Raw genomic sequence first — 12,477 nt, forward strand, 5'->3', positions numbered from 1 at the left:
GCGATGATTTGTCAGCCTATAGACAATCGCCCCAACACAAGAGATTGGTCACGTCACGTTTGCGCAGCGTGCGTCGGAAAACTGAAGGCGTGGTTCCTATTGGAGAGGCGTGGAAGATATGGAAAAATGACAGTAACAAAGCCCAATCAAAATCAGGAATAATACAGCTCTGGAAATGCCTCGTCACGCTATTGGTTCGAGTCCTTAGGAGGTGGGACTTGGACGACACGGTTGCTATGACGGCGGAATACCCACCTTCCCGGCGCCGCCATCTTGTTGTTGATTCGAACCGTAGGGAGCGGGTGAGGGAAGTGTTGGAGCCGGCCTGGGGGGACCCACAACAGCAGCGCCCCCCGGCTGGGCTGGGGGAAATTTACCTTGGTGAGTTCAAAGGAAGGGAAAGGAAGGGGGTGCGGTGCGGGGTCGGGGCCGAGCCGGCTCCTCTCTTTGGGCCTTGTGTGTGGAAGGGGACCTGCGAACCGAGATGTGGGGGGCAGGAGGCGGGGAGTGAACGAGTTTTTGGGAGAAAGAGCCCCCCTGGGGGGGGGGGGTCCGGGTGAGGGGAAGCTGCCTGGTGGCTGTGGTGGGCGGAGCTGGAAGTCCTCCTAGGGAAAAGGAAAGGTTTCCGAGGCAGGTGTCTTATCCTCGGGGAGCTTCAGCAGCAAATTGGAAGGGGGGGGGGGTCCTGCTGAGCATCCTGAAAAGTCCTCCTCAGCGAGCTTCTGAGCTGTCGCCTGGCATGTTCTGCAGCCCGTTTCCCGCCCTTCGAATTGCGGCTGTCTGCCAGCTGCTGCTTGTGTGTGTGTGTGTGTGTGTGTGTGTGTGTGTGGCTCCTGGTGAACGCTGGGCGGTGACATCATTAGGCCAAGGCAGGGGGGGTGGCCTTTAAGGGCACCTGACTTAATGGCAGGGGAGCGAGAGTGTGTTGTGCGCGAGAAACGGATAAGCGTGGCTTTGGCTGGAGCGTTCGGCCATTTCTCCCCCCTGTTCTGATCAAGGGCCAGTGGTAACAGTGGTAAGGAAGGCCCCATTGGGAAACGCTTTTGGTTTTCAAGAGAAGGCTCAGCGCTCCATTCCTAACTGAACCTGCTGACCTAAATTCAGAGAATTGTGGGATTAGCAGAAAAACTATTTAGGCTGTCAGGAGGATGAAGGTTTGGCAAATTAGATGACGTGCGGTTTATATAGGGCAGCTTTTATTGAGTTTAGTAGTGCTGGAATTGAACTAATGAGAGTCTTGCCTTTTAATCAGGACGTCTAATAAACTGCAGTTTTAAAGCATTGTTAGGTTTAAATTAGCCTTTGTAATCAAATGGCTCTAACGCACTCTGCCTGGGGGTTGCCCTGATGATTCTCTGGAGCTTCAGCAATAATAATAATCATCATCATCATCCCACCATTTCCATGGCCTTCATGTTGATGTATTTACCTGAAATACTTTGTATTGGTTGCTTAATCTACTGAGAAACTTTCCAAGATTTTGTGAGGAAGTGGGCTATAAATTAATAATTCTTTTGTGACACAGATCAGAAGACCAGTAAATGGGTATCTGAACGTGAAGTGTGGGGCTAAAATTTAAGAACCATTAAATCATCATTGGCATTTCATTTTCTTTGTGCATGCAGGTTCCTACCCTTATTGTCATTTCTAAGTGGTGTTTTTGCATTCTATTTCTCAAAGGATTGAGGCAATGGAGGATTGATAGTGTGATTAACCACATCCATATCCATAATCCCATCATATTCTCTGTGTGTTTAGATCAGGGATTCCCAATTGGGGGGTAGGGAGGTCCATGGAAACTCTGGAGGTGGCCCACAGACTTTCCCATCCTGCTGTAAGGGACTTTCACAAGCTAGGGAAATGGCCACTTGAGTTGCTCCCCCTCCCAAGCATGAGTCCTCTCGTGATTGATGCACCTGCTTGCCTACTTCTGCCTTAAACCATCTTCTGTCTCTCTCCCACTCAGTCTTCCTGTTAACGTGGGTGGTAATGTTGCTTCCAGTGATTGGTACTTCTGGGGGGCGTGGCAGGGAGCTGACATCACTTCCAGGACTTGTTGAAGCCTGAAAAATTGTTTCAGGGCCTCCTCCACTGTCAAAAGGTTGAAAAAGGCTGGTTTAGATGAAGAAGCTGTTATGGTCTTCTCTGTATCAATGATGAAAATGAAATGTATTATGTTCTCACTAAGTGTTCTTAGCCTTGGAACTCTTTCCTTTGGAGGTCTGCTGTAGCCTCTCTGTTCAGAGAAAGTAGCCTTACTTGAGGATTTGGTCCTTAGACAGTCATGAGATTGCTTGTGCATGTTCAGGGTATGTCTTTGTATTTTATGGCTTTCTTAGTTTCACCTAAATAGTCTGGAATTACTTATAGCTACTAAATGTTCTTGAAAAGTGATGGGATATCTTCAGGCAAAGTAAGAAGCTGTAGCAGCCCTGGAATAGGCCTTCTAGAGTAGGTTCATTACTGTGTCCTTTTACAGAATATTTTATGTCAGACATCCAGTAAGGGATGAAGCAGGATCTGGCCTTGGAGAATTGCTTCCATTGTGGAAATGTAATGAGGATTATTATAATGATGCAGATTTAAAGCCTCATATATATTTGTGTACTCAGTAAGTAATGTGGAGCTTGTGCATCTTAGAGCAAACAGTTTTTGCCTACTTTTCCTTTCAGTGCATCTCTGCCATTACTTTGGCACTAAACCACTCTGGTGCATTATGTAACTAAAATGCTTATGTAAAAATTGAATTATGTTCACAGAAGTCTGCAATTTCTTTGAGGTTCACATTTCTGTGGAAAGAACTTACAGCAGCAATGCCTGTTTTCTGTTGGATATTATAGCAAGTGATTGATGATTGATATGATTCTTTGGCAAAACATGGGTGTTACTGCATACTTTGCATCATTTTTATGTTTTTATACAATGTGATCACCATAAGAGCACTTTCTGCTTATGCGTTCAGTGTTTTTGAAATAAAGATATATGGAATATTCTTGGCTTCTTGCCAATATGAGATTGGGTGGGGGAGCACATTACAGTGACTGTACCTGAAATAAACCTTGGGTTAAATATCCGGAATCTTAATCTGGTTTTCTAAAAAAGAAATGAAGGCTCAGATCTATGTTTCTTCTGATACTGCTATCATTAATAATGCTTATGGAAGGTAGTTTATTATGGTTATTTTGCCAGTAGGTTATATGCACTAGACCCAAGTTCTGTTGCTATGCCTTTTGAAGGAAAAGGAGTTGGCAATACAATGATGTGGCTTGGAAATGGTAACAGGAGCTTGTCCTTTTCTCAAATGCATGGTTCTGTTATATATAGTTGCTGATGGTAAACATGCATTACCTGGAACGCCGATTCGGACACTGCCACGCACAACCCTGCATCTCAGTAGGACAGTGAAACAGGACCACCCTCAAGGGTTCTACATCCATGTATGTAGAAACATCCTACTTTGTTTATTATAGGAGGGAGAAGAAAATCTTCTGATGAAGACCAGACTTGTAGGAAACACAACATGCTATGGACAGTTGAACATCAGTTAATGGGGGAGGCTGCGTAAAAGGGATAAGAAATTGATATTTTATATATCCATATACAAATAGGGCCTGGTATAGAAAGGGGAGATGTCTCTACGAACCTGGGAGATCCCTCAGATTTATGGGGAAATTTATTTGATTTGATTTTTATACCAACAACTTAAATATTGGGGATTAGTATGTTGAATTTTTAAAAAAGTATCTGCACAAGTGAAGGTATTGTAAGTCATGCTAAAAATGTTGCAGGAGTAGTTTCAGTGGCAATCTGGCTGAAGGGGGCTGGAGCCAAAAGTGTATATTTGATACAGAACTTTATACTTGAAATGGGGCCAACCTATGGATAAGAAAGAGTTTTTTTGCATACTTGGGTGGACTCTCCGGGTGTGTTTATTTATTTAACTTATTAAAACATTTATACCCTGCCTTTCCTCATGGCTCAAAGCAGCTTAAACAATAGTCAAAAGAAAAATGAGTTTGTAAAACCCGTGAGAGACCTGAATCCTAATCTTGTGTATTTCTTCCTCCCACCTGTGCTCAGGTGAAAATAATAAAATAATTAAATATGCCCCAAACTTTCACAAATGGGAAGGCATTCTCCAAGTTAGATAAATGTTACAAATCACATTACTTCCCTTGGGCTGAGTGCAGCTTTGCAGCAAGCAAGAGTTCAGTTGTGTGTGTGTGTGTTTGTGTATCTGGCTGTAACTGGCTCAGTGTAAACACATAAGCTTCAGGGGGAAACATATGTCAAGATGGCTGCTATGCAAAGAAGTCTTAGAAAACCAACCTTTCTTTTTTAATCCTTCCTCATAAACTATTTTAGGCAAGTTTGCTTCTCATTGGCTTTTTCCTCCTGATAAGTTGTGGGTTGCCTCATATAGGAAGTCTATCTGCAGACTTTATATATTCAGATGTCAGAAACTTAGTTTGTTGTCATGCTTTCTCCCCTTCTGCTCAGAATGAGAGTCAAATTACCAATTAGCGGTGACATTCAAATGTGGGTTCCTGGGGCAATTGAAATTTGCTTCTTCCCCACAAATTGGAGTTTTAAGACCAGCAGAGCTTCAGTTCTATTTCACACTCTGCCTCATGGGCAGAGCTTTCAGACAGCATGTCTGCTGCCTTACCATTCTGCACCACAAGAGGCTCTTGTTGCTTACAAATAGCTTAATCCTGTTTTGTGTGCAAGACCAGTTTATTTGCCAGCCTTCACAACTAATTGTAGTTTGTCCCAAACTATGTACGGTTGTGTACAGTGGCTGAATGAAGTTGCAGAAGGTACCTGAATAATAGCTCTTGTCATATAGAGCCACTGTCAGTGTAAAAGAAAAATAATGCAGTAGCTGTTTTTCCAGTTCCTTCTATATTCACAATTTTTGTTTATTGATAGGTGTCTCAATAGTACTAAGCAGTCACCGTAGCAAGCGGAATTACTTCATAAATTGTAATATTCTTAAATGAAATCTAATAGTAGTGCACTTTGCCGTGGGACTTGTAGAATGCTATCTCATTGATTATTGGAATGGAGTCGATTTCTGAGGGAGTGCTTTTAGGATCAAATTTGTGCAACTTCATAACAGATTATAGGAGTAGTTGTGCAGGATGAGACTGATGCTGTCTCTAGCCCAGTGGTGTCTTTCATACAGTGGCCAATCGGGGATCCCTAGAAAGTCTCCAAGCATGGCACAGAGGCTGTAATCTCCCCTTATTGATATTCATTGTCGCTGTCTTCGACCGTTTATGCACTGGGAACTTCACTTGCCCCAGCTCCTGTGCAGAAGCACAAATAGGGGGCGGATAAGGTGCACCAGGCCAAATGCTCCCCCATATGGATACAGGAAGAGGTGGGGCAACGTGCCACAACTAAAACTCCAGCCTGCAGCACAGCATGAAACCTCCAGTGCATGAATGGTTTTCAGTAGCCATTGAGGGACCTATCCTTGACTTTGCCCTGTGCAGCTTTACTTGTCATCCTGTGCACACTGATTTGGTCCCTATTAAGGGTTTATAACGTTGCACATTTCTTTCATTGGGACAAATATAGCTTAGTGAGTTGTGATGAAACCATATTTTCTTTGGCAAATAGAAGAAAGGACATTTCAGTTGAAGAGTCTTATTTTCATGAATTAGTGAGAAGAAAGCAAAGCTTACTTGATTGCTGATCTCTTGCAACCAACACTTTTGACTCCTTTTAAAAGTGATGGTAACAGAAAGTATCTTTCTGCAATCTTTATAGCTGCTGTGAATGCAACAGCTCCTGAGTAGCAGGAGATCAGTGATAATGAAATATGGAATCACATGTTTCTGTTGCTGAATGAGTATATGCCGGCAACTGCATGAAGAACTCATAATGTGAATGAGTCATCTGTAACCGCTCCTGCGGAGCGGTAGTAATAAAGCCCTAAGGGCAAGTTGGGAGGAGAATGGGGCGGGCGCCGTCCGTGATAAAAACTCGGAGGGGCGAATCAGGAGCCGCGAAGCTCCATAAAAAATATGTTTTTTAGTGAAGAAGAGGAAGAAGAAGAAGAGAGTTGGTTCTCTACCCAAAGGAGGCTCAAAGCAGCTTACAGTCTCCTGCCCTTTCCTCTCCCCATAACAGACACCCTGTGAGGCTGAGAGAGCCCTGATATCACTGCTCGGTCAGAACAGTTTTATCAGTGCTGTGGTGAGCCCACGGTCACACAGCTGGCTGCATGTGGGGGAGAGCAGAATTGAACTCAGCTTGCCAGGTTAGAAGTCCACACTCCTAACCACTACACCAATAAATATGTGTTTGGGCCTAGATGCAAGAATTGTCTGAGAAACCCAACTAAAACCGAACTAAATATAGCTGAAGATCCTTGTGACCACCTGAGTGTGAATGTGTGCATCTATTGCTGTTTTTGCTTTCAGAGTAGATTGGCAAATCTTGGGAAAATTTTGAGATAAGAGCCCTACTGAATCAGGTTAGTGGTATATCACGCAAAAGCCAGTCCTGGAGGGCCATTAAACGGAGCATAAAGGCCAATTATGTTGGTATTCCTCTGATGTTGGTGGTATTCTGAGATTTGCTGCCTCTCAATATGAAAGTTCTCTTTAGTCACCAGAAGAATAAGAGTTCGTTCTTATACGCTGCTTTTCTCGACCCAAGTGGTTCTCAACCTGCCTAATGCCATGACCCTTTAATACAGTTCTTCATGTTGTGGTGACCCCCAACCATAAAATTATGGAAGTGTTCTTTTTTAGAAATTAAACCAAAACTGACCAATGGCATGAAGATATATTGTTCATGATTGTATATAAATTGATTTTTTCCCCTGAGGTTTCTCAGTTCAGTTCTGCCTCTTGTCCCACCATGCTATTCTCGCTTTTTTCCGTTCCTGTAGACAGACGAATGCTCTATCTCAATCTTCCCCACAAGGCTGTTGTGTGGATGGTGCCCCCCCAGCCAAGCTGCTTGCCCTGCTGGGACCCCTGTTAAAGGGTCAAACAACCCCCCAAGGGGTCCAGACCCACAAACTGAGAACCACTGCACTACCTGAAGTCTCAAAGCGGCTTACATTCGCCTTCCCTTTCCTCTCCCCCCAACAGACACCCTGTGAGGTGGGTGAGGCTGAGAGAGCCCTGATATTACTGCTTGGTCAGAACAGCTTTATCAGTGCTGTGGCAAGCTCAAGGTCACCCAGCTGGTTGCATGTGAAGAAGTGCGGAATCAAATCCGGCTCGCCAGATTAGAAGTCCTCACTCCTATCCACTACATCACAGCTACTAGCCGCTGATAGACTAATCCTCCATGAATCTGTCTAACCCCTTTTAAAACCATCTGTGTTTATGGACATCACTACATCTACTGGAAGCAAATCCCACTATTTAATTATTGTTTGAATAAAGAAATGTGTCCTTTGTCCTGAACCTGTTACCCATCAGTTTCATTGGCACTTTCATCCTGTAACCACAAGGTGGCAAAGGTGGAAGAATGCCTGGCCCGCTGCTCTCTTGACCTGCGCCTCCATAGCCAGGGTCGATGGTTACCCCCAAATTCCTGGCTTGGGGCGCGATGGTAAGTTGCTGCCAAGGTGGGTAAACGCGCTTCCTGTTCCTGCCCCCTTCTTCCTAGCCACAGGACCTCCGTCTTAGAGGGGTTGAGTTTCAGAAGACTCTGCTCGAACCATTCTGTCACTGCTTCCAAACATCTGGCAAATGGTTCTGGGCGGGAGTTCGGGTGGCCGTCCATTAGGAGATAGAGCTGAGTGTCATCAGCGTACTGATGGCAACCCAGCCCGAAGCGCCGCACCAGCTGGGCCAGAGGGTGCATAAAGATGTTGAAAAAGGTGGGGGAGAGAACCGCGCTCTGGGGGACCCTGCAAGGGAGTCTATAAGGATGCAAGAACTCTTCCCCCACCGCAACCCTCTGGGTCCGGTCTTGGAGGAAGGAGCGTATTCAGCGCAAGGCTGTGCTCCCTATCCCCGTGCCGGCAAGACGGTGGACCAAGATCTCATGTTCCACAATGTCAAAGGCCACTGACAGGTCCAATAGGACCAGCACGGCCGACCCACCTCTATCCAGCTGGCGACGGAGTTCATCCAGCAGGGCGACCAGTACCGTCTCCACCCTATGGCCAGGACGGAAGCCAGACTGATATGGATCGAGTACCAAAGTTTCTTCCAAGAAGGCCAGGAGCTGGTCCGCTGCGGCCCTTTCCACCACCTTACCCAGGAACGCTAGGTGCGATACTGGGCGGTAGTTGGCAGGGTCCCGTGGGTCCAGCATTGGTTTTTTCAGGAGAAGACGAACCACTGCCTCCTTCAGCCTCTCAGGGAACTCCCCGAAACTCAGGGAGCGGTTGATAATGTCTCTGAGTTGGCCTCCTATCCCCTGGCCACCTCCTTTGAGGAGCCAAGAGGGACATGAGTCCAGGGGGCAAGTGGTCGCCCTGACCGACCCCAGCAACTTGTCCACTTCGGACGAAGAGAGCCGCCTGAAGCCATCAGACCTCACTGCCAAAGGCGGCCAACAGGCCTCCAGTTCCTTTACTGTATTAATTGTGGCTGGAAGGGCACGGCGGAGCAACAAGACCTTATCCGCAAAATAGCTCGCTAAGGCCTCACAGCCGAGATCCAATTGGCTAGTATTTTGGTGCCCCTCAAGGGCGGTAAGAGATCTAACTACCCTAAATACTTGAGCCGGGCGAGAGCTAGCGGACACGATTTCCGTGGCAAAAAACTCTCATTTTGCCACTTTCACCGCCATCTCATATGCTCTCATAAGCGTGCGATGAGATGTTCTTGTAGCCTCATTGTGGGTCTTCCGCCACACTCGCTCTAGTCATCTCAATTCCCTCTTCTTCTCCCGGAGCGCCGCCGTATACCAGGGGGCCTGTTTGACTCGAGGGCAGAGAAGACGTTTAGGGGCGATCTCATCTATAGCGGCCGTTAGACGGGACTGCCAGTCCTCCACTAGGGTTGCTAATGAGTCGCCAGGAGGCATCAGGTCCCGCAGAGCATTCTGGAAACCAATTGGTCCATGAGTCTCCGCGGGTGGGCAAAAATACGCCCGCCGCCCAACTGGGTAGGGGGTGGTACCACTAGGGCATAGTAGTCTGACCACGGCACAGAGAAAGCTGTATCCAGATCCACCTTTACCCTGGTGCCAAAAATCAAGTAGAGTGTGTGGCCGGCGTGATGGGTGGGCCCAGCAACAAATTGTGAAAGCCCCAGTGTCGCCATGGATGACACCAGGTGGATGAACGCACATGTCTTTTCCGGATGTGTTGCAGGTTGTTCTCAAGAGTCTAACGTTTTTTTTAGTGCTACAACGAAGCGATTTTTGCAGGAATGTTGTAGGAGTGTTGCTGATTGTGTACGACATCGTGAATAACGAGAAATATATAGAGTTACACAATGGCAATACTTCGGCTACAGTAACACTGTGTGGAATGGACCTAACTTTCCAATGTTCTTTTATGTAACAAGTAAAACATAGGAGGTTAATTCCTGCTTTAATTAAATCAATTCCTTTTTTTTTTTTTTGCTTGAGATCCCTGAAGGGGCCTAATACAATATGGATAACAATATAGTGCCCATCAAAAACATTAATTTGAGGCCCTTCTGCAAGCTCAGAATTTTCAGAATGGACAAATAAGGGGAAGCAGATACAAGAGATAAGGCTGGAGGAGAGACCAGCTGTAGTACAGTGGCTTACATTGTAGGCTGTACAATGTGTCTGTGAAGATGAGTTTCTGCAGTTTTTCCATTTTATCCTTATCCATGGTTGTCCTTATCCATGGCTGCTCTATATATTTATGAAACAGCCTTGGGGGTGGAATGGTCTGGCTGTCTGAGTTGGAAATAGAGCCAACCAGGGTGCAGCTAGCTGTACCCTGATTGGCCTTGCCCCTACAGCTCCCGCCCTCCCTCACCCCTCGCCTCACAGACGTACCTGGCTGCTACAGCCAGCACGTCTGTGAGTCTCCACGCTCCAGGTCCCCAGGTAAGAGGCTGCCGGCGGGGGGGGGGGGAGACTGCTTCCCCACGGGCCAGCAAGCACAGGCGCTGGGTGTGCTTGCCGGGCTGCGGCGGGTTCCCACCAGGCTGAGAAGTCGCACTGTTGTGGGGGCAGGAGGGAGGTGACGATGGCTTCCCCCCTCTCAAAGCCCGTTCTTATGAACGGGCTTTGAAACTAGTAATAATTATAATAATACATTATGATGCATACGCCAGGGGTGGTCAAACTGTGGCTCTCCAGCATGCTAGCAGGGGCTTTTTTTTCATTTCAGTTCATGGACATGGTGAGAGCCACAGTTTGGCCACCATAAACTGTAGGAACATGGTGTGAAATTGGTTCTTGCTTTCAGAAATTGAGAAAACTCCGGTGGTCAACTTAATTCATTTTTGTTCATGCAGTTTTGTTAGCTGTGTTGAGCATACTAATAGAAAGATAGGATATAAATTAAACAACCTGTAGATTTTTGTGATGACAATTTACTGTGTAGAAATCTACTTCCTCTGTTTGTGCTTGTTGTCTGTGGTCTATCTTCAATTAAGTCTGGCAGGGAAGAGGTATGGGCTTTGACAGCAGTAACCAATTATTTATTGATGACCTTATGATCCACTAAAGTAGAATATGATCTCCTGTGATTCATAAATACTCCTAAACAGTTTCTGCAGTAGTTGGGGATAGCATGCATAGATAGAGGTACCCAGCCTGCAGTTGAAAATTACAGAGTTATCAACTTTAAGCTGGTGGTGTGTTGCTTAAATGGGATGGGGCTGCAGAAAGCTGCGTATATTCTAATTAGTGTCTGCTTTCACACTCTGGAAAACTTTTGGAAGGTGCAGCTGTGATTCAGGCAGAACAGTGCTTTGATGATTCATTGGAGAGAACTAATTGTGCCTGACTAAATTCAGTCCCAAAACAGAGAGAGGTCATTATTTTAAATGAGACCTGTTTATTCATTGCAACTCTCCATTTGTTTGTCTTTAAAATTCTGGACAGCTAAAAAGTTGCTACAGAGAATAAATTGTGAACATATTTTATTATTTAAATAATAATAATAATAAATGTCTACTTTCCACAATGGCTTTAAATTAGAAACTAAACAAAGATGGCATGTACTTAGATTTTGTGTATTTATTGAGGCAGTACCTTAACTGTAACTTCTGTCTCTTTAACTGATGTTTTTTTTTAAAGACTAGCTGAAATCCTTATGTTTCCACTCAAATCTCAGCTATGAGTATTCTGTGTAAAAGGTCACTAAACATTGTCATTGTAAACTTATTTAACTGTTTGAAATTGAGCATTTCATTAAAAAAAATTAGAAGACGTGATCCAGACTATTGTGCTTAAATGGGAATTGCCTTATGCCACCTCTTGCTCAACAAGAACAAGCCATTTGGAGTGTGGGTGTGGAAATGCCATGAGGAGTCCTTACTTCAGCCAAAGCTGCATCATAGTGATCCATGCTGTATACCCAGTCAGTGTCCTACAGGCCTGTCACGCCACGTTTATGGAGTTAAGTGGGATTTCAGCAACAGGCATAGACCAACCCATATGTTCAGCAAATTTACATGGGGCTGCTTTAGCTGTAGATTATTGGTCTTCTGACAAATCCTCCATGAACCTACCCTGAACTCCTGCTTGGAGTGGCTTTCATCCCCATGTAATGAAGTACTTCTGTGATCCCTTGTAAAGCTTTGCAAGAGTTGAAACACGAATGTGCTAAATTAGTGATTACTGTGAGAACCCCAAACCTATTTCAGCACTACAAGAACTGCATATTTAAATTGTAAAGGGTAAACGATATTAAATATGGTTCCTAACCTGCTAAAAGATGCCCTTTCTCTTACACAGCAGCAGAAATGCACTTGAGGCCTCTATTTTCCCAGAAGAATATTTAATTTGTATTTATATTTTTGGTTGCTCGATCTTGCTATTCAGTATTTGCGTAATTCAGCTAATTGGTATTTGAAATAAAAGTTGCTATTCTGATAGTAATGTTCAGCATCAAGCTTTATAATCAACATTTTCAAAAGGGTTAGAATTCCATTCTTTCAAACAGAAGCTTCTTTGGAATTCCTACCATATATTTCCCTGATGATGCCATTTCAGAGTAGTAGGGTTGATTCTTTCATAATAAAGGTCAGTGGAAATGCTTCAGTGTGATGGTAGATCTACGTGGTGACCCTAATGTGTGAGAGTAGTTGACTATGTGAAATGGGTGGGTTATCTTCAAGGAATCATGGGAGTATCCCAATGTATCTGCCCAACACATTCTCATCTGTTGCCCATTAGAAGAGAAATGTCAGCAAGTAAAGATCCCTGAAAACTGCTCCCTGTTGGCTTGAGGGTCTCCCACCATAGCCTTTCTGACTTTCTTGATTGATATAGCCTTGGATGTGCAGAGGATGAAGTGGATCAGTTGAGCTGTGCCCCTCATGACAGCAAGGGGAGAAGTCT

At 45.0% G+C, this 12,477-nt stretch overlaps 1 protein-coding gene across 4 annotated transcripts in view; it reads left to right on the forward strand.

The window, feature by feature from the left end:
* The first annotated feature begins 225 nt into the window (after positions 1–225).
* IP6K1 (inositol hexakisphosphate kinase 1) overlaps positions 226–12,477 on the forward strand; it is a 29,284-nt gene continuing 17,032 nt past the window's right edge. For 3 of the 4 annotated variants that reach the window (XM_077326116.1, XM_077326119.1, XM_077326118.1), the window contains exon 1: positions 241–381. Coding sequence is in view for 1 of the 4 variants with exons in the window: in XM_077326120.1 (XP_077182235.1) it covers positions 237–381 (145 nt within the window). In the remaining 3 variants the exon portion in view is untranslated. Of the gene's footprint in view, positions 382–12,477 lie in introns of all 4 variants that reach the window. The other variant, XM_077326120.1, reaches the window with a different exon arrangement.

Source organism: Paroedura picta, chromosome 3, assembly GCF_049243985.1.
Source record: "Paroedura picta isolate Pp20150507F chromosome 3, Ppicta_v3.0, whole genome shotgun sequence".
In the NCBI taxonomy this organism is placed as follows: Eukaryota; Metazoa; Chordata; class Lepidosauria; order Squamata; family Gekkonidae; genus Paroedura; species Paroedura picta.